Source organism: Artemia franciscana, chromosome 19 (genome assembly GCF_032884065.1).
Source record: "Artemia franciscana chromosome 19, ASM3288406v1, whole genome shotgun sequence".
Classification (NCBI taxonomy): domain Eukaryota; kingdom Metazoa; phylum Arthropoda; class Branchiopoda; order Anostraca; family Artemiidae; genus Artemia; species Artemia franciscana.
The window spans coordinates 23,236,029-23,259,617 of NC_088881.1; the positions used below are offsets into that span (position 1 = coordinate 23,236,029).

The following is a 23,589-nucleotide window of genomic DNA, read 5'->3' on the forward strand; positions in this document are numbered from 1 at the left end:
ATAAAGAGATCTGAGTGATGTCTCTGGAATATAATCACTCTCCTATTTTACCTTCCATTCATGTGTAATAGCTTGAGCATTTTTCCAGGAGGATTCCTTCGAGTATATTATCTGTAAATTGCTGCTGAATCAAAATTTTAGGTCAAGAGCAGCTCAAAGCCTTGGTTTCAATTTGAAAAAAAATCATACAATAAATATATTAAACACAATCAAAGCCAATGTTCAAATCATCGTACACAACTTAAGAATTTAGATTCGAATCAGTATATTAATTTCTCAGTCAAAGATCTGAAACGCTGGAGAAATATTCCTTATATTAACCAGTGATAAAATTTTGGCAATAAAAAGTGAACAGATACTAATTTCAAAAAACTTTCCAAAACAGTAGTTTTTCCAAGAAAAGCAAAGAGCCATATTAAAAAACTTAAAATCAGCAAAAATAAAGTCCTTTTCAAACTGAAACCCTAAACGAACTGAAACTCAAACATAAAGACAAAAGATACTGGTACAGATGAAATAGATCAATCTTAAAACGAGTAAAAATCAAGTTAGATTTTCAAGTCAGACTTAAAACGAACAAAAATACTTCGAAGGTAAATTTGGCTACCCTCCTTGCCCTAACAGTAGAAGTTCTAGAGTGTGATGTTCCCTTTACTTTTTATTGAAAACAAAATACGCTTAAAAAGACATGTCTATTGATAGCTTTAGAAAATAAAAAAAATACAATTGAATAAAATCTTTAACGGATTTCTATGAATCAATATAACTGTAAATTACATATCCAGTTTATTTTCATTAGTTCTTTCCAGTCATCTTGAATACCATAGTCCTTTATGCTTTATTTTTCGCTTATGTTTTGAAAAATTATAGCACACTATTCAAAATGCATATAGTTATCAATAACACGCAAATGACCAGTAGGCTTTAGAACTTTTAAGTGAGACACAGGCCGAACTCTGATACTGGAAATGGATTCACCCTCAAGGACTCAGATCCCATGTAGTCAATTAGCTCTGCTACTTGAAGAATAAATAATCTTACCCTCTATAACGACAGTGGGTGAACACGAAAAGTATTGTAATTCAATGTTCGGTTTCATAAACATTGACATGAAACATTTTACGGTGAACCTTCTGTCTTTGAGGAGGGGGGTATACACGACTTTCTAAGAAATTAGTGCTTCTAAGGGCCTTAGAACTCTGAAAATCCCTACGGCCTTTATGGCGGCTAATCTCCTTAATTTCCTGCATGACAGTGAAAGAGCACCTTGATATTTTCCCGAGAGCTTGAAAACATCATGGAAATGTCTGGAGTCAGCGTGGATTCGCTCTTTGGAAATTAGAATTCCAGGAGAAATTAACCAATAGCAACGAAGAAATTAATAAACTAGTTTTGCTACCACTTTTATTAGTCTGAATTTTTAGCATCAAAATAAAACGAAAAAAAATAAAAGAAATGAGATTTTTGCGTAACAAATATATTCCTTTAAGATGTGCACTAAATTTCATTACTGAGTTTAGTAGTAAATCATTACCTTTGTCTTAGTTGGCGTAGTGGCTTGTCTTAATTAAAAAATAACGGCAATAAGAGTCCTTTATTTTTTTTTGGCAAAAGCCTGAGTAAGATTAATAGTGCGAACAACACTGAATTATAGCTCTGTTCCCTTTTCTTTCTCATCTTAGTATTGAAGCAATACCCAGGGGCGTAGCTCCAGCATTTTTATTGGCTGGTAAGAGGGGTCTCCATCCAGAGAGTCAAGAGATATGGGCTTTATAGCAATTTTCTCCAAAATTGGGACATTTGCCCCCCCCGAAACGACGCAACTGGCAATACCTGTTATAGAACCTAAAATTTTAAGAATCAAAACCTGGGTATGGCATGGGCTCTTTTAGTTTTGTTAGATCTTCTAATAGGGGAACTAATAAAGGAAAGGAAGGCTTGACCTCTTCTAATAGTCTTATGCATGAATTAAGACAAGGCAGGATCTGCTCCTCACAATCACAGGCAGTGCAATAGCAGTTCCTAAGAAAAGAACTTCTAGAAAAGACATCTAGATGTCTTCACTTTTGTCTCACCCACCACTGGGTCATCAAATAAGTGTTTTTACTAGTAGCGGTAGGTGTATTCTAAGGTTTTTTAAGGTTCTTCTAAAATCTTCTTCTTCTTTTAATGTTAGACTGCTATATTTTTAGGATCTGAATATTGGCAATAAAACTTTTCGGGTATTTTAATGTGATTAAACACCAATATAGATGATTGTCAAATGATAAAATTCCGTTATAATTTGTAACTAAATCAGGTAGAATCTAAATTTTGCCCTAAATCATAATTCAATTCCCTTTACTATCAATTTGAATGTTTAATGTCAAGAATCGTATACCTCAATGTTTTCAAGTTCACTTAATCATGGCCTTATCCCATCTGTCAAAGAGTTGAATTGATATTGAAGTAACGTTACAAACACATTTTCAGACAATTTAGTTTCAAATTGTCAATTGAAGAATGATCTATGAAATACAGGCTTTTATATTTAAAGTTTGTCTTATGAAAATTGGATATTTGTATGAGAAACATATCTTCCTTAAAGGAGAAATTATAGGAAAGCCTTATAAATCAATTAGACTATGAATTTCAGTAACTAAAAAGAGTTTATGAATACAGTACGATAATAGGAAAACTATGATGGCCCATTCTTCAAAGTAAACACATTTAAAAAATTGAAATTACTTACATTTGAAGCATATCTTGAATTCATTAACTATTTTCCATCAAATTCAATACTTTAATAATCTCCCATCCTCAAGTCCTTTAATAAAAAAATTGTGTTAATAGAAGGTTTATTTCACCTTCTTATCATCCGCTCCCTTAAATAGCACGACCTGATTATTAATCTGTTGGACTCATTGAGTCTATTGTGAGGGAATAAATTATGTATCTGAGTTCTGAGTTCTGAGTTCTTTATTTAACATTAAAATCCATAAACAAAAAATTACTTCAAGACAATCTCCCCCATAAGGCTCCATGGCCGGGAAAGAACAGGGGAGAAAAAAAATACCAACAACAAAAAAAATATAAACAACAAGAGCTAAGAGCTCATATGGCACTTGTGACGAGGCGAGAAGAGCTAAGAGCCAAGAGATCATATGGTATGAGCTCTAACAAAATTCTATGAATCAATAGATTGATTTAAAAAGGAAAATAAAGAGGCTTAATGCCGGTCAAGATTTAAAATAAGAGCTCTGAGTCACAAAGTCCATCTAAATATCAAAATTCATTAAGATCCGATCACCCACTCGTAAGTTATAAATACCTAATTTTTTCTAATTTCTCCTCTCCCTTTTGCCCCCCAGATGGTCGAATCTGGGGAAAACGACTTTATCAAGTCAAATTGTGCAGCTCCCCTGACACGCCTACCAATTTTCATCGCCCTAGCACGTCCAGAAGCACCGAACTCGCCAAATCACTGAACCCCTCCCCCCAACTCCCCCAAAGAGAGTGAATCCAATACGATTCTGTCAATCACGTATCAAGGACATTTGTTTATTCTATCCACCAAGCTTCATCCCGACTCCTACACTCCAAGGTTTTTCCAAGATTTCCCCCTCCAAATCTCCACAATGTCAAAAGATCTGGTCGGGATTTGAAATAAGAGCTCTGAGACATGAATTCCTTCTAAAATCAAATTTCATTACGATCCGATCATCTATCGTAAGATGTAAATACTCCAATTTTCATGTTTCCAAGAATTCCGGTTCCCCCCTCAAACTCCCCCGAATGTCACAGGATCTGGTCGGAATTTGAAATTAGAACTTTAAGCACAAGATCCTTCTAAATATCAAATTTCATTAAGATCTGGTCACCCTTTCGTAAGTTACAAATACCTCAATTTTCAAATTACCCCCCCCCCAATTCCACAAAGAGAGCAGATCCGGTCCAGTTACGGTCAGTCACGTATCTTAGACAGGTTTCTATTCTTCCCATCCAGTTCATCCTGATCTCACCCGCTTTAAGTATTTTCTAAGATATCCGGTCCCCCCCAACTGCCCCCCCCCCCCAATTACGCTTGATCCGGTTGAGATTTAAAATAAGATATCGGAGATACGAGGTCCTTCTAAATATGAAGTTTCATGAAGATCCGATCACTCCTTCGTAAGTTAAAAATACGTCATTTTTCTTATTTTTCAGAATTCCCCCCCCCGCAATTGAGCGGATCCGTTCCAATTATGTAAATCACGTATGCAAGACTTCTGCTTATTTTTCCAACCAAGTTCATCCCAATCCCTCCAATCTAAGCGTTTCCCATCATTTTAGGTCTCCCCACCCCAAACTTCCCCCAATGTCCACCAGATCCGGTCAGGATTTAAAATAAGAGCTTTGAGACACGATAGTCCTTCTAAAAATCAAGTTTCATGGAGATCCAATCACCCGTTCATAAGTTAAAAATACCTCATTTTTTCTAATTTTTCAGAATTAACCCCCCCCAACTTACCCCAAAGAGAGCGGATCCGTTCTGGTTATGTCAATCATGTATCTAGGACTCGTGTTTTTTTTCCCCACCAAGGTTTCATCCGATCCCTCCACTCTAAGTGTTTTCCAATTTTTTAGGTTTCTCCCTCCCCACTCTCCCCCCCCCAATGTCACCAGATCCGGTCGGGTTTAAAATAAGAGCTCGTGAGCCACGATGAGCCGTCGTAATTATGCAAATTTCATTGAGATCCGATCACCCGTGCGTAAGTTAAAAAATACCGCATTTTTTTATTTTTCAGAAATACCCCCCCCCAACTACCCAAAAGAGAGCGGATCCGTTCCGTTTATGTCAATCATCTATCTAGGACTTGTGCTTATTTTTCCTCCCCCCATGTTTCAGTCCCGATCCCTCCACTCTAAGTGTTTTCCAAGTTTTAGGTTCCCCCCTCCCAACTCCCCGTCCCCATTACCAGATCCGGTCGGGATTTAAATAAGAGCTCTAAGACACGATATCCTTCTAAACATCAAATTCATTGAGATCCGATCACCCGTTCGTAAGTTGAAAATACCTCATTTTTGCTAAGTTTTAAGAATTACCACCCCCCCCCCCCCAACTACCCCAAAGAGAGCAAATCAGTTCTGATTATGTCAATCATGTATCTGGGACTTGCGCTTATTTTTCCCATCAAGTTTCATCCCGATCCCTCTACTAAGTGTTTTTCCAAGATTTTAGTTTTCCCCCCTCCAACTCCCCCCAATGTCATCAGACCCAGTCGGGATTTAAAATAAGAGCTCTGAGACACAATATCATTCCAACATCAAATTTCATTAAAATCCAATCACCCGGTCATAAGTTAAAAATACTTCATTTTTTCTATTTTTTCCGAATTAACCGGTCCCTACTCCCCCCCCCCAGATGGTCAAATCGGGAAAACGACTATTTCTAATTTAATCTTGTCCGGTCCCTGATACGCTTGCCAAATTTCATCGTCCTAGCTTACCTGGAAGTGCCTAAAGTAGCAAAAACCGGGACTTTTTCTAATTTAATCTGGTCCGGTCCTGATACGCTTGCGAAATTTCATCGTCCTAGCTTACCTGGAAGTGCCTAAAGTAGCAAAACCGGGACCGACAGACCGACAGAATTGGCGACTGCTATATGTCACTTGGTTAATACCAAGTGCCATAAAAACCAAAAAACAAAATTGAGTCGCCCACCTTAATAATCTCCAAAAAATGACAAGCTAGGCAGGGGGTAGCACATGATTTCACCAGCTCAATTAAATATCCAACTGAATCCAGAGACTCAACTCCAAGGGAAACCGGAATAAAAAATAAAGAGACAAAAAAAAACAACAACAAACAAACAAAACTATTTACTAGCTAGAAAATCTCTAACATAATTTTTGAACATACTATTTATTCTACGGCCTTTGTTATTCAGGGGTCATTCTTAAGGAATTGGGACAAATTCAAGCTCTAGTGTAAAGAGCGAGGTATTGAAGAGGGGGCAAATCCCCTCATATACATAATAAAGATACACAAATATAGAAGGTCATTACGTAAGTTAATTCGTAAGTTATGTATGTTTATTACTAACAAAAACCATCGTAAAAAATAAAAATTCTAGTTGCATTTTTAAGTAGCCAAAAATTAGAGGGTAACTAGGCCTCCTCCCCCACCCTTTGTTTCAAAATTGTCTGGTCATAATTATGAGAAAGTTATCTAGCCAAAAAAAAAAATAATAATGTACAAATTTCGTTTTAATCCTTCACGTGCGGTGAGCCAAAATCAAAACATACATTAATTCATAAACGTTCAGAAATTAAATAAAACAAAGTTTTTTTTTCGACTGCAAGTAATGAGCAACATTAAAACTAAAAACGAACAAAAATTGTTCCGTATATGAAGGGAGTTGTCCCCTCCTCAACGCCTCACTCTTTACCCTAAAGTTTTTTATTTGTTTTAAAAAGTAGAATTGTGACAAAGAGTCCTAACCATCCATTTTGTTGCAATGTCGGATGCGTTGAATAATTTCAACTCATGCGACAAATCGCCTGCGTTGTTCTGATTAAAAAAAAAGAAAAAAAAAAAAAAAAAAAAAAAAAAAAAAAAAAAAAAAAAAAAAAAAAAAAAGATCATAACCAAAGTCATGGAGCAGATTGAAAAGCTAATTTTGGCTGATAGGTGCCAGCTAATTTTATATTCCGAGGATCACAATGTGATCACGAGTTTGACAGCCGGATTTGAATTCTTCTAGAGTTTGTCGCAGTGACGCAAAAGTCTGCGTTTCTTTGTGAACCTCCATCCGATTCTGTCGTGCGTCTGTTCCGCCAGAAAAAAATCGTGTCGGGGTTGACGCAGCAGTGGGTACCATAAGTAAAGGAAAAAGAAATTTTCAAACTCACGAGGGACCGATTAAAAGTAGTTAGCGAAAACTGTCACACTTATCTACTTAGACATAGAATCCCTAGGACCATGCAACTTCTGCTCAGAAAGACGTGTAAGCAGATGTATCCGTTTAGGATAGTTATTAATTTGGCCCACTCACACTGTCAACCAACTGAGCTGTTGCTCCAGCGCGTTAATCGATGAGTACTGATTCATTGAGTACTTAATACACTATATGGTATAATCATTGAGTACTAATAAACTTTAATAATAAGCTTCTGAAACTAAAATGAAGAAAAACGAGATGAAGTTTGGTCAACTTCTCAAGATTGGAAGGTTAATTGAAAAATTTAAAATTCATGGAAATAAACTTCTACAACGGGATAAATTAGCTGAACAATTTAAACACAACTTTCTTGATTATTTGCCAGTTAAAGAAAGAATTGTAAACGATGAGTTGTGCTTTCAGAAAAAGTTCAAAGTTTTCAATATTTATTCATTCCATTAAAAGCCATGAAAGAAAAAAGAGCAATTCTTAATCGACTAGCAGCGCTAAGCAGGAAATCAAAAATCAAAACTGATCTTGAATTTCACTTCATAACGCTCTCGATAGAGCCACTTGTGAAATTTCGGCGCAAATTCGTAAGTTTGCTAAAAAAAAAGAAAAAAAAAAGACTTACTACATTCTATTATATTGTCGCAAGGTAATTTCTTTCCTTCACAACTTGATAAGCCTCAATATCGAATAAAATACTTAGATCCAATAGTAAGTGGTTTACCAGTAACATTTCAGTTAGCTATTGACCATATAAATGAGCATATTCTTAACATTTACAAACATATCAAATGCAAGTTGGCAAACTGACATACATAATACAAAATGTGACATACATTTTGTCTGTTTTTTTGCCTATCTCGCGAGTAGCCGAAGAATTTGTTTCATATAAAACTTTTGAAGTGCCTTTTCTCATAAAAGTTAAAATACAGGTAGTTATTTAGCAACCAAACTGTCTTTCAATTTCTTTGAAATAACTAAAGATGGACTATGTTGCGCGTGGTATGTCTTCGCTTAAGAGCCGTATACTTCGCTCTCTTTCCCTGCTTAATCATTACGACGACCGTTACAAGTTTGTAGATGATTTGTCCATAGTGCTCACATACCTGGTCGAAAACACTATCATAACAGAGCAGTTTTCAGACCAGTTATTTGATCAGCTAAAGACCGAATGCTCAAGTCATGATCTTACCATTAACGTAGCCAAGTCGAAGATAGTTCGTTCCAACCCTAAGAAGCGGGATATAGATGCCTCTAATCCCTTTCCCGATTGTGAACGAAATAAAAAATCTTAGAAGTAACTTTCACTAGTGACTTTAGTTTCACTGTCCATATTAATTTAACCGTCCACAAGGCTAATGCAAGACTTCAGACACTTACGAAAATGAGGCGTTTTGGGTGTGATACTGAAAGTTTTCTCCATGCCTACATGTCTTATGTTCGGCTGTTGCTCGAGTACGCGTGCCCGGGGTGGGGTCCATCTGCTATCCGCACAGCGTACCTATTTCACGACACAGAGTCCGTCCAGAAAAAAAAGTAACAAGGATTTATACTCCGAAACCGTGACATACCCTATGATCAAGCCCTCGCTAAATTAAATTTATCTCCACTTAAAGTCCGGCTTGAACACCTTATTCAGCAATTTGGAACCCTGTCCTAGCCAATAAGAGCCACCGATCACTACTACCCAAACCAACCCCTTCCCAATAGCCGAACTCGGTTACAAAATAAACTTGTACCCCTTAAAGTACGAAATAATCGTTACGCCAACTCATTTGTACCTTTCTTCATATCAATTTTTAATGCTGAGTTGCAGTGTGTGATTTTTGTTTAAATGTATGATTTTTGTGAAAAAACTGAATTTAGCTATGCTACGATAGTTTTTAAATATACCGATCTATCTCTCTCTCTCTCTCTCTCTCTCTCTCTCTTTCCATTAAAAAGTGAAGATATTAACATGGGTGATGAAAATGGCACTCATACATCTAAGAAAGTTCAATTGTTCTAATATAAAATGGTGGAAAGAAAAGAATGAAAAAATCCTTCGTGTCAGTGTTCTAGTGTATTTACATTTGATTGGATTTTGGAAATTTTGAGAAGTAGGTGTTACTTAAGTATAAATAATATTCATCCGGGGTAAAAGTTCATCCGGGTAGGTATGATGTATCGTAATGATTTCTGAAATAATTAGTTTAGATGTCTTTTCAGCCTATGTTTGTTGCTGTATTTTTTCACTTGTTTTGTGTATGTCACCATGGCCCAATTGGGCTTTTCGTGTGAATAAATCTATCTATCTATGTGTAGTCTTAGGGAAAATTATCTGCAACTACACACTTTTATGTGAAAAAAGGCCCCCGCTTGGTGTCAACATAACAATTTTGCTAATAATGTGAACTAAAAGATTTCGCAGTGCCATCACGAATTCTTCCTTTTGCTCCAATTCGTGTGAATTATGAAATTGTATGTACATAACGTATATCAAATTTGAGTGTATTTTAAATTATAAATTATAAGTGCAAATTAAGTTGCACTTTCAAATAAATCTAGTGTATTTTCAATTAGAATATAGCGTATTTTATAGTAGAACAAATTTCGTTTCATTAGTCAAAAGAAAACACTTATAAAAAAATATTTGAGAGAAAAAAAAACAAGTTTTATTCCTTTAAGGGGGGGGGGGGGGGCTGGGTGGGGTGTAAATTTTTTTAATCTTTGTTATTCTTATTTTTGGGGTGAAGAGACAGGTGAACCTAAATATTTAGGTTCACCTAATTTAGGTGAACCTAAATATTTTTAGACACCTAGTTTACGTATAATAAAAGCAAATGACCCACAGCTTGTACTAAACTAGAAGCCGATTGCGTATTAATTATGAAACTGTATGCATATAACGTATATCAAATTTGAGTGTATTTTAAATTATAAATTATAAGTGCAAATTAAGTTTACAGAAATTAGATTAGTGTTTGTATATACACGAAGCTTACTTTAGACGTTAGACAGACGTTTTATATCCGTTATAATGAAGATGTTCTGATTTATTTGTGACTCAGAGTCACAGTAATGCGTGATTCTGATACTGGTCCTTGTATATTTCTGAACTTTGTAAATAAACCATTATTGTACAACCACCGATTTTGCGTGATTATCATACGAACGGTTATTAAATTATGAGCACCATTGAATAAACTATGCCCTAACCAAAGCAAGTCTCGACAAGGGCACTCTAAGTGAAAAACAAGCCCAAAACCGGGAACAGAAAAAAAAGCCAAGTAGAACACGAAAAGACACGTCAACTTTTTCCAATTTATGTAGACAAATTTCATTGAAGAAACCTCTTTAGTCCCTTTTCTCTTATTAAGCCATGTAAATACCCTAATAAAAAACAAAAAATACAGAAAAAAATGTGACAAAATAATTAATACTTGAATGATAAACCCCCTACCACTTAAGTTGTTCATTCATTGGCATATTATAGAACCGATTTTCGTTATTTTCTTTCAGCTTAGCGTGAGATAAAACAAAGAGAAATGTCATAAATAGATGGAAAAATATATAATTTGGGCTCAATATTTGCATATTAGGTGGGGGGGGGGTAAAGTATTTGGACTGTGTGAAGTTAGACAGCAATTCTTACTACATAATTTGCAGAATAAATGTACATAAAACATTAGGCATACAGACACACTATCCTTTACCCCCCCTCTAATGTGCAAATATATAGCCCTAATTGGTTACTAAAGGATTATATTTTCTTACTTTGGTATTTTCATTAGGAATGAACGTCAAAGAAGGAGTGAAAGTCATATTAGAAGTACCAAATAATTACCGTACCGTAGAAAAATTCATACGAGTACCAAATAATTTGACATATTTCGTTAATTTTAGGAAACTATATAATGCGATAAGTTTTACAAAGAGACTTACTGAGGATGGGGCTTCTTGAATCACTAAACCCACATTACCACTTATTTCAAAATTAAGAATTCGACTAAGGGGAGGGGGTCAAATTCTCAGTCCTTTTATGATCATTAAATTACCAAAATTTGATTATATTCATAATTCTTCATATTCCAAACAGAGAGGGATCCCCTTTTGCCAAGTTTGTCGATCCCCTTTTACTTCATCACTATTGATAAGGAGGGTATAGGTGAGTCACTCCAAAAGGATTTTCTGTTCCTTCTCTCCTTTCTATGAAGCTTGCAGTAGCGAGTGATTTAAAATATTCGTCATTCTACTTAGTTTCCGCTCACCTGGAATTCTTCCGGAACATCAGCTTATGTCTACTTAATTACTACCTTTATAGGGGGAGCACCTGCTTTATTACTTTTGAGCATCTTGTTTAGGCTTGATATGTACAGACATTATGTGGGAAGCAGGCAGCTTGTCACCCACTCTGATTTACACATCTGGAATATTCAACAGTTGTCATAAATGAAAAGGATGATCATCATTAAACGAAGTGACTGATCTTTATGGCTCGTCAATCTTTTCTAACAAATAGATGAATATACAGATGTGAAAGCCTCTACGTTTTTCTTTAAAAATTTTTCTTCACTGATATTCGAACAGTTCGTGGTAACGGACTAAAGTAAGGAGTGACTCGGTCCAATAGAAACCAACAATCTAAAAACTATATTTTGATAACAATAGATATACAAAAGAACTGGCTTTTTATACCGATTCGAAATATATAATTTTCATTAAGTTTAATGTTACCAATCGAATATTACCAGCCTCAGAAAATCTGCTCTTTTTTTTTAAGGTAGGAAACGACTACAAAAACTCTAAATATCTTAATCAAAATCTCACCTTTGGATTCGGCATATCAGAGCCCCGATGCAGACGTTTCAAAACTCTTACTTAAAAATATAGAATTTTGTATTATCTTTTTTTTTTTGGCCAGAAGGAAGATCATGCGTCTTTATTATTTTTTTCCTCAGTGGTAATCGTATCACAACCAATGGTCCTAAAATATCGGGAGAGGGATCATTTGAATGAGCATAAGAAATCCAATGTCTCTTTTAGGTGATCAAAAAGAAATGGCCCCCCTCCAAATCCATTTTCTTCCAAAGGAATCTGATCATCATTTTGAATAGACATTTGACTCAACACACTTGAAAAGGCCAATAATTATGCCATTAGGGACGACGTGAGCCCTTATAGTCCCTGGGAAGGGATTGTAAGTAATGCAGTTGGCCATTGTTTACGCAATTACCTTGGGTTTGTTATACTGAAAAATTAAATTTTTTGGGGGAATGGAGAGGGAGTTTATTGTGGGGGAATTTCCGTGGAGTGGAAAGTTTCCAGGAGGAAATTTTTATAAGGGGGAGAGAAGGGGATTTCCTGGTATGATTTGAAAAACGGTCAGAGATTAAACAAAGCACTTTTTTTCAATTGAAAGTAAGGAGCATAGTTAAAATTAAAATGAACAGGAATTATTTTGTATATGAAGAGGGTACCTCTTCTTCAGCCATCGTTCTTTACGCTGAAGTTCGACTTTTTGTCATAATTCCTTAAGAAACAATGGTGAAACACAAGGGCCGTAAACGCATACTTTTGCGTCACTGCAAAAAACTCTAGAAGAATTCAAATCAGTTAAAATTAGCTTTTCAATCAGCTCCATGACATCGGTCATGATTTTGCGCGAAATCGCAAGAGTGGGAACCAGGGGTTACAAATAGGAAAGCAGAGGGAAGCTTGAAAACAGCTTTCCGGGACAAATTTGAGCATGGATTAACCTAAAAACTTTCACAAACCTACCGCTTACACTCATTATATTCATGAAATTCAAAAGCAGAGCGTTCAGAACAGGGAGAATGTGTTTTTGGTAAAACATGACAGACCTGAATTTAGCCAGTAGACAGACTCTTGAACTAGCATAGTAGTTTTCTCAGTTAGTCCATCAGATAAAGGTTTACATTAGACGGACTACGATATTTTGCCACTACATAAAGTATTTTAAACTGGCGGCTTTTAATATTCAGAAACAATTAAGTGGTCGGTAGAAAATAGGCACATACACTTTTTTTGTAGCAGGCTAAAAGTAAATAAACTTCAGGGGGAAAAATAATAAAACTCAAATTTGACTTAGTAACTTGAATAATAAGTGCCCAATGTTCAAGAGAAATATATGATTCAATGGTGTCACTACGGGGCCCCATTGCACTTCCCGACTGAAGTGCCTTGAGACGGAGTTCAGCACCGTCAGTTTGGACTTTGAAAGTCTAGTGCCTTATCCTTAAACTTTTTTTTACCTTTACCAGTTTGAGTACGTTTTTATGAGCCTCGTTATTTTAGTCTTGTGGCGCTTTTTGACCAAATGATTTTTTTGTATATTGCTTTTCGCTGGCTCTGTCGAAAATTATATTTACCCTTGAAGAGATACTCCTTAATTGATTTTAGTTTAAATAGCTTTCATTAATAACTTGTCAATAGAAGAAAAGAGCTTGATATGATCTTGGTTGCCAAAAGAGGTTTTGAGGGTAAACTTTTCCTGTCCATATCAGATGTTCTTCGAATTTTATGCCGGTACAGGTCTGTATGTGTCTTTTAATCTTACAGAATTTCACCATTCATGTATAGATGGCTCGGGATGTAAGTTCAGTTCAGTAGAAGTCGCTCAAGGCACACGAGAGCACATACAACAAAATTTTAAGTTTAAGATTTTATTACTTCTTAACTCATTTGTCCAAAGGCCCGATATTATGTGGCCTGGCTCAACTTGTGAGGAATCAGCTAAATTTGATGAGCCAATCGTGGCCCGAAGTCTGGTCTCTGTAAGTTCCTAATGGAGTAAACAGGAAGTCTGAAATTTAGAAAAAAAATCCTACTAGTATGCCAATATATATGTGAAAAATTGACAATTAGACTCCTTTTATGTTTTTTTTTACCTCAATGTCCTTTTCAATTTCAAGGAACTATTGTTTTTCCTTTTGGTGGTTTTCCTTGTTCTACATCGTTGAATTTTTTATTTTTTTTTGGAGAACGCGAATTTATTTTCCATCTCAGTTAGTTTTATTTTTTCGTAGTATATATATTGATATCACACTAGCTAATAGGCATATCATATTGGTTTACTTAAAGTCCGTAAGAATTTAAAGTTGGTTCTGGTTGGTGAATTATTTTTAGCAAACCAGCCAGAGACCGTTACGCATTGTTAGAGAGAGAGAGAGAGTAAGGGAGGGAGAGAGAGAAAGAGAGAGAGAGAGAGAGAGAGAGAGAGAGAGAGAGAGAGAGAGAGAGAGAGAGAGAGAGAGAGAGAGAGAGAGAGAGAGAGAGAGAGAGAGAGAGAGAGAGAGAGAGAGAGAGAGAGAAGTTTATTAATATTAAATAGAAGACAATACAAAATACAATCCAAAATTGAATTACAATACACATAATTCCCCTCGAAAGGCTCCATGGCCAGGGATACAAGGGGGATAACAAAAAAAAAACAATTATTATACAAGCAATAAAGTCAATATAGGCAATCACATATAGCCGTTCACAGGCAATATACTTACGGGGGATACAATATAAGCAACAACAAGAAAAAAAGAAAAAAAAACAAAAAAAAACAGAGAACATACCTGAGGCCTGGGAGCAAAGTGCAGAGATGAAAACCAAACACCCCTAACAAAACACAGGGGCCATCAACTCTTCAGAGAAAAAAAAAATCTATTTGATTCTTTATTCAATGATCCTTAAGAATCCTTTTAAAAGTCCCAAACGAGTGGCATTTCTGCACTGAAGAAGGTAGTGAATTCCAGACCCGTTGACAAGCAATGTGGGGATTGAAATCTGATCGAATAGTGGGGGTAGGCGGAATGTAGATATTATTTGAAGAACGAAGGCTATATGGAGCTGAATCAGAAATAAACATAGGAATTTTCCGAAGAGATTTTGGAAGATTGCCGTGAAGTTGATCAAAGACAAAAGAAGCACAAGAATTAATGTAAATAGACCGTAGACTTAAGAGCGGTGTTGGTGAAGAATGGTTGGTGTCCATAACCAGACGCCGTGCTTTATTATACATGACGGAAAGTGACCGCAGCGTAGACGGAAAAGTAGACATCCATACAATGGGGCAATAAGAAACATATGACTGGACAAGACAGAAAAAAAGAAGTTTCAGAATAGATCCGGGAAATGTGTATCTAAGTTTTCGAATGATACCCAAACTCCGTGAGACCTTAACCCTTATCATGGCTACATGGTTTCTGAATGAAAGGTTCTCATCAAGCAGGATACCAAGAAACCGGACCACCCGATTCTCTGGTCTACACAAGGAGCCTTGTGACACCTGAAGGTGTGTAAGCTGAGGGAAAGCTATACCAATTCGAGAAAAAATAAGAAAATGTGATTTACCAATATTCAAGACGAAGTCATAGGCATTAAACCATGACATAACTCTCTCAAATAATGCCACAAGGTTAGACTTGATATCAAATTCCGTCTTTCCAAGGGTCCCAACAGCGGTATCATCAGCAAAAGCAAACCTTAAACAACTTAAGTTACGGAATGACAATTTGAACAGCTATTACTATCTTTGTGGCACCCAAAAATTGTTTGAGTGGCAGATATAAACATAACTCAGAACAGACTAGTAGATATATACTTTCTTCATGTTTTCCAAAGCATAAAAAACAATTGAATTAAACTGTAACATGAAAACTCTTAAACGCATGATAGCTGGAGATGTGGGCCAAATGCCTTTTCCCACGGGAACATACGTATGGGTTCTATATAACACGTGCTTTAGTACCATGGGTGGCAACCCTGGTTATTTGGGAAAAAAGGCATCTACAATTTTGAAAGAGATTTTGAAACAAGCTATAGACCAAAAATCAGTGTAAACCTCTCCTAAGCACCTAAACAGTTTGAAAAATACTGACTGGTAGTTACACCACTATAAATAACATCCAATCAATAAGTATATCTAAAAAGCCAGAGAACAACAAGAGATTGTAAAATAGAAGCGAATTTATTGGAAAAAATAAATATGTCAAGTAACACACAGTAACGACACCACAACTAAGGATGGAGTCAAGGGACATCACAGTTATGTAATTTTACTTACACTTTCCTTACAAATCAAATAGGAATTTTTCGTTTTGCGACAACTACATGCACACCCTAAATAGCATATTCTGCAACTTGCCCGACTAGGAAAAAAATATATATATAATGATAGTACATTCACGGCCATAGGCATTTCAAGGTAGGGTTTATTCAAGACATATTACGGTGAATGAACATGTACTAGATATATCTTTTTAACGATTTACTGCATTCGCCTAATTTCAGCTTAAATATAGTAAGTTTTTTAATAAGAGCCTCGATAGATTGCACCCATAAGGTTTTATTTAAGACCCATTCACAATAAGATTTTACAAATACGGAGAAATAGCTACTACTAATTTTAGCCAATCAGGATTTTTTACAGATATCAGCCAATCAGAAAATTTTACGGAAAATCTGATTGTCTCAAATTAGCCAAAGCTGAACCTCAATGTTAGAAAACTCTCAGTTTGAATGGGCGTTTAATGTCTAGTTTTTAGTATCAAAACATTCTGTTACAGAAAAGAAAAAGTTGCGTGTGGCGAGAATTACTAACTTTTTTTACTTTATATAATGAAATTTCTTTTGAAATTCAAAGACTCGAGTATCAGACCTAATGAGCGAAATTAAATACAGAAATAATTCATATTGTTTTCCTTCTTTTCCACATAAGCAGTACAAATAATTAACTTTCAGGATTATTTTTAAATACATACTGTGTACCCTCACGCTTCCACCAAGTTTTTGGTATTTCCACAGTTGAAAAAAACCTATCAAATTCTAATCAACCCAAAGGAAAGTGGGCAAAAAGACGAAGAAGCGAACTTTAACTTTTTGTGTTGTTCTTTTTTGTACATATATTTTTGTGCGGAAGACAAATTAGAGTTTAAACGCAAGACACAAGAACTGTTATCAAAACATACACAATGTTCAATCTACTCTTTAAGCGAAAACATAAAATTCCACTCTTTAAGCGAAAATATAAAAATTGAAAAAAGTACCAGTAATCTTCCTAAAAACTTTTTAATAAAAATAATCTATAGAATATATGTTATTCAGAATATAACAGTTCCAAGTCTATCCTAGCGCCAATCTAACGGTGAACCCTCAACTAAAAAACCAGGAAAGGCAACATCTACCATTGCAAATGAAGAAGCAGAACGAAAAAAAAATACCAAAATTCCCAATATTTCAAATATAACTTTGTATCAGATAAAATGTTGAGGGTCTTTTTTGACTTCTTTTATACTAAATAATGTTAAAGCTAATTATTTTATGGCCTATACTTAAGGAATTAATCTAAAGCCTCAAAAAACTTCCTTTGCATTAAATTACCAAGAGGAAAGGCAAAAATAAATGAGAACAAAAAATAAATTCTTTCCCAATTACATTTGTATAAACAGCATCATAGGAGTAAGTTACTAGCACGCACATACATGCGCACATGAAGAAACAAAGCAGATTATAAACTACCTCTGAAAAGTGGAGGATTTAATATAGAATTTCAAGGACTTTTACTTGACACGCTAACATTGGATAGAACTTAGAGCTTACTGATTAGATGTTATAAAGTAACTTTCGTCATTTTCTACACCAAAATTGTTATGCTTAAAGAACGACAATGAGGTTACGAATATGGATATCCATAAAACGATCCATAACTGAATAATACATGAGACACTGAAAAAACAAAACAAAAAAAAACGCGGTGTGACATCTTGGAAGTTTCAAAGTTAATTTGAGCAAGGTCATTGTCACTAAACTCTCCAACCGGCAATATACAGCCCTCTTAATAACAAGTAGTGGTTCGTTCTTCTTTCTTTTTTCTTTGGATGTTATTTGTTAATACTTAGTGATTTTAAACTGAGAAACTGCTATAAAGAACGATGTAACATAGTATTAAAATTTCTGGGCGAGAATAGACTCTCCTTGTTATGGACAATGCACTCTGAGTACTACCCATTCCTTTATGATAGAAGTGGAGACAAACGTCTTTGGGACACCATATCTCTTCTCAGTGAAAATATCTCTTTTAATCACAAACTTGACACTTGATAATTTAAAGCAATTTATTTATTTAAATGTTTCCAGTCATTTTATTTCATGTAATTAATTTTAGCCTACGATGCGGCTAAAGCTTTTATTTAAAGATACCAACGCCTACCTTCAAAAAAGTGGAAAATATTTCTCTATTAGCTTTTCTTATAATTTACGGAATTTGAGGTTATAATATTGTGGTTGGCAGTTTTTCTTGAAATACCAGTCTCTAATCTAATAAAAATTGATATGTAATACTTGGTTAATACAAAATATTATTCTTGTACAATAGTAATTCTTTGGCACTAAATCAAGACATTAAGATAAAAATAAAAGGATATATAATATTATTACAAAATCAGGGAAGGTGGCAGGCAAAGCCTCTATTTTAGGAAAATAGCTGACCACAATCATATAAACTCAAGCTTCATCAATCGTTAGAGCAATATTTCCCCGTTTTCAAATGCCACGAAAAACTCGTTTCGACCTACGGTTAAATTCGATTCGTCACTTATTTTAAAGTAGTTCTGATTAGAAACAAGAGCTTATGTCTAAGGCCAGAAAACCACTCTAATGGGACCATTCGGTTTACATACATGTTTACAAGATAAAAACAGATCGTTTATCAATATTTCCAATACTGAAAATACATGAGACAGTACGCGTTTTGAAATTTAAAGAATTTCAGCCCTTTTTCAAATCTCTGAGTAAATTTTAGATTTAAATATGAAACTAAACTCCACTAGCTGAACCTCTCTCTACTTTACTTTATCAAACTCAACCTCAGATGACTATGACTAGTATATAAGTCCTTGGACTGTCTACAATGCCACTTTGTGGGATTTCGATACCCTCCCCAATATTAAGCTCTTCAATTACTTCAAGGGTCCTATTTCTGATTCTCAGCCCGTTTACAATTCTTTGTGAGTCAAATTTAGGAATAACTATTTGCAGAGGGGTACAAGGACCCTTGAAAATGAGATAAAATTGAATTAGTTCAAAAGTGTACCCCATAAATTGTTGCCAAAGAAGTTAACATGTCTTAATATTGCCACTATTACTTAAAAAAGGATCAGTCAAACAATTTTTGAACACTGACAGGCTGAAAAATTTTCAAACCATGCCAATTACTGAACAAAACGTGTCCAAGTTTGCCAATTACTGAACAAAAGAGATTTCATTCAAACTCCAAATCCTTGTTAAACCCACGTCTCTTTGAGTAGTTTCTCCATATTCATTCATCACCCCTTTGGCAACCACAAAGATTATATAAAAATATTTGACCTTCCCTACTATTGGAACTTTTTATTAATTGATCCCTTTACCCCTCTTATTTTTTTTTATTCCACTTAGCACCCGCTTTACCAGATCCGTATTTGAGACCATTTTACTCTCTTTTATTTTTTTTATTATCACGAATTTTTGTTGATTTGCAATATTTCACCTGTGTTATTTACAATTTAGTTAGAAATTTTACTTCTTAAAAATGGAGTGTTTACTGTAAAGTGGGCTATGGATGACCAGTGTAAAACTATTAGAGGGATTGCAGATTCTCAGAAATCACATACACTGGATGACACGTGCCAAGCCTAACAAGAGTGGCAAAAATCGTACCACATGGCTGGGAGAATGTGTCAAGCGGCAAGGCGAGTGAACACGCTTGGCAAATTGTGCATTAAAAATGGCATTCGGATATGCAGACCAGGTGGGTGAAAGTTGGCGACTCTCAAAAACATCTAAGTAGATCATCTCTTTACTCTATCTATTTAGATCGTAGACATATTTTTATTAATAGACTTCATTTAGAATTATCGATCTATGAATTAGATGCTGTAAACACCTCGTAAGGGAAATAAATGCTTAATGTCAAGTGTTTCTGTCTATAATAAAACTTCCTTCTTCCCTGATCAGAGAGGTAAAAGTTCAGACAGAACATCCTCTGAATCAATCTAAATATCCCGTAGAAAATATCCATAAAAATTCTGCTCTTGTTTGCATGAGAAATAATTGCATAATTTGTAATATACGTGATAGAAATTAGTGTTTTTATTCAGCATTATTTTACAACACCCAAAAAGCCTAGCCTATATATACGATTTCCTTCATTCTTTCCTATCTGGCATGGATTTTAGCCGTTTTATCCGCGTTATGCTTTAAACGTTTTGGGACACTTCCAGGTGCTGAAAAAGCATATTTTTACGCATAGGTTTTATTCTTCTCTGCACTGGCGTCAATCCACGAGAATTTAGGAGAGGTGCGAAGCATATTTTTCAATACGTGATGGGGGGGGATTGTTGTTTCTCCAATCTTTCTCAAAATGTAGGAGGATATAGGATGATCCCCCCTCCACTTGACACCATCCCTCCTCTACACATTACGTGCACTTTACGCTATTACATATTTATCAAACATATTTTTTTGGAAGTCAACATGTATTTTCGAAAATAAGCTTTTACTTAAAGTGATAATCCCTCACCCCTTTCACTGGTCAGTTCTGGGCACACCTGCGACCACAGCTTTCTAAGTCTATTAACAAACAAGAAGGAACAATACGTGAATATCCTAATCTACGACAAACAATATGAATATATTTCTGTAGAACTGACCTAACACGGACAAAAAATGAGTAAAACGGGGTAAAAACCAGAATTCCCACGCTAATACAAGTCTTTGTTTTATATTGAGAACCTGATCTTCTTTTATTTTAAGGAGCCATTTATATACGAGAAATCTAAACTAAAACAAGAACTGAAATATCTTAATTCCACACATATAATCCAAAGACAATTGTTATTTTATATTAAATTTCTCATTTTTACTTAGATTTACAGCGTATCCCCTGTCCCCAAATTTAAATAATGCAAAAGGATTCAAGCTAGGTATTATGATATATTTTGCAAAAAATCATAAACGAATCTACAAACCAATCTAAAGATATTTATTTACAAACGAATCTAAAGATATTTGATTTTTATTTAATTTTATAAAACGATTCTATCGAATAAAGGCTTATGCAGGTTCGACCCTGTATCACCCCTCACACCCCTGCACCAACACCAATTATTTTTAAACTGTATCCTCTGAATCAATTCGACTGTTACAAAATCAACAGATTTGGGTGTTCAATGTATAAAAAACAGGAGGGGGAAAATGGCAAGATTTTGATTTACCAAGATTAATCTTATGCCTATTTACCCTCAACCAAGAATGTAATCAGTCGAATTAGATGTTAAAAAGTCGAATTAAACAGTCGAATGTTTTTAAAGGATTTAAAATAGTTATAAGAAATATTTTGCAAAACATCACAAAATTGACTATTTATCAACGAATCTAAAGATATTTGATTTTCATATAATTTTATAAAACGATTCTATCGAATAAAGGCTTATGCAGGTTCGACCCTTCCTGCATCACTTTCTATATTGTTGCAGTCAAATTAAAAGAGTATTAGAATTATCTAGAGTGCTCTCAAAAAGGCCTTTAGGTCTTTGTTCATTTGTTAGAACGAAAATTATTTTAGCCAGTGGGAAGTTAAATATTTACTGGGCAACAAATAGGTGAAGATTAATTCGACTCTTACAAAATCAACAGATTTTGGCTTTCAATGTTTATTTAGTTTTTTAAATTTAGTTTTAGTCATCACAAAACAGTCTTTGGTATCAGATAAGTTGGAATCGAGTGATAAATCCCGTAAGTCAGATCTTTTTTTTATAAAGCCTGTTAATAACCAAATATCTCTTCATATCAGAGAAGATGAAATAATGTACAAAAACATGTCTGTTCATGAACAAAAATCTATCGCTCTAAGATAACAGGAAATCGGAGTATTTTGATGAGTATTTTACAAAAAAAAAACAACAACAAAAAAAACAACATTATACTGCATTTATTTCATGTTACTCTATAGCGATTGTTTCCCCTTGTTTTTTGATCGGCATCTCTCTCTGTCTCTCTCTTTTCGAAAACTTCTTTCTTTTGACAATTCTTTACGTTTATTTTACCCAATTCTGCGAGCTACGCTTTCCGTTAGGAGTTTGAATTCAATTTGATTTACATCGTCTGTTAATAAAGCCTATTCTATAGCTAATTCGTTCTATCGCTGATACACCGATGTCACCAAACACAAAATCGCATCGAAGCCCAGTAGTGAGAAAAATCGAGTACTGGCTCTCGATAGAACTCGCTGTTATGCCAAAGGTCTTAAATGACATATCTTTGAAACCCTCACTGTTTGCAAAATTTACATCCCGCAGTATAGGTTGACAAACTAAAATTATTATCTAGAGATTCCACTAACTCCTTAAAGTCTTGCACATTTGCTCTTGAGGTAACTGTGTCTCTCCTTTTCCTATAAAGGCCGTAAATATATTTTTATTTCAATTTCTATGCAGTCCTGGACATGTCCGTTAAAACTTTTAGGTGAGACAGGAAGATATTAAAAAAAAAAAAAAAAAAAAAAAAAAAAAAAAAAAAAAAAGAACATTGGTCCTCTACAACTGCGTAATGTATCGATTGTTTTGAATACCGCTACCTGAAAGGCAACTCTGTATAATTTTACGTAATACATACCGAAATGAAACCACATTAATCAGCTGTAAACGGTAAATTTAAGGGCTTATGTTAGACTGAACTTAAAAAATAACGACGGAAAAAATGGCTTATTTCCATCACTCCGATAATACCAAAATATGAGGAGCACCCATTCGGGCGGGGCATAAACAATCCATTCTTCGTTGGAAGAAAGTTTACCCTCCGATAAAATTTGCACTGCTACATAAACCAATAAATAAATAATTCATTAAAGAATAAACTCTTTCGAAATAGGAATGACTCATTTTCATACTGAAACTACTTCTGAAAGCACTAGATCACTCGAATTGGACTCAGCCTGAAGAATTTTAGCAACAACATGAGGCAGATGATCTCTAAGTATACCAGGAGATAAAAGGATTTGGTCATATTCTTCACGGTTAGCCCATCGAACTCTGTACCGAGATTCATTGGAACTGAAAAAAGTGGGAAATCATTGTGTTATTTTGGCTTTCCTGCCATCGAAAACAGGAAAATTTGCAAATATTACAAGAGCTAATAGAGAACGCATGCGATTTAGGAGACGCATTGCTTTTGACCTCACCAGAAAAAAACAAAAAAAAAAACTGGATAATCATCTTTTATGAGATATTTTTAAATTCCATTTATATTTTAGAACTTATAATTAAAAGCCGGATATGGAATTAGCATTTTTTTTTTCACTATGAACATGTAAATTATCAAACACCAGACATAACTCTATGCATTCCCAACTATCACACAGAAAAAAAGCACCAGTTTAGCATACAGAAAAAATACATCCCTTCAAACACTATTAATTATGCAAAATAAATCGTATACCAGGAGACAACCAGATTTGGTAATATTCTTCAACCTCAATTTCTGTAATTTAGCAACGAGACTCATCTGAGCAGAAGGAAAGGAATGGTTTCTTTTGTAAACCTGCCAGGAACAACTGCCATATTTGCTAATTCCAAGAACGGTTCCGATTAAAAAAGACATCAGTGTTATTAAGAAAACCAAAAAAGGCTAAATAATATATGAAAGCAAAT

At 34.9% G+C, this 23,589-nt stretch overlaps 1 protein-coding gene across 4 annotated transcripts in view; it reads right to left on the minus strand.

The window, feature by feature from the left end:
* The window catches only part of LOC136039445 (diacylglycerol lipase-beta-like), a 121,850-nt gene that overhangs the window by 12,764 nt on the left and 85,497 nt on the right, over nt 1-23,589 (minus strand). Inside the window, exon 15 of one of the 4 annotated variants that reach the window (XM_065723202.1) lies at nt 15,854-22,992. The exons of the other annotated variants lie outside the window; for them this stretch is intronic. Within the exon in view, the coding sequence (XP_065579274.1) occupies nt 22,824-22,992 (169 nt within the window). The 3' untranslated portion in view covers nt 15,854-22,823. Of the gene's footprint in view, nt 1-15,853; nt 22,993-23,589 lie in introns of those variants that run through there. 4 annotated transcript variants of the gene reach the window in all.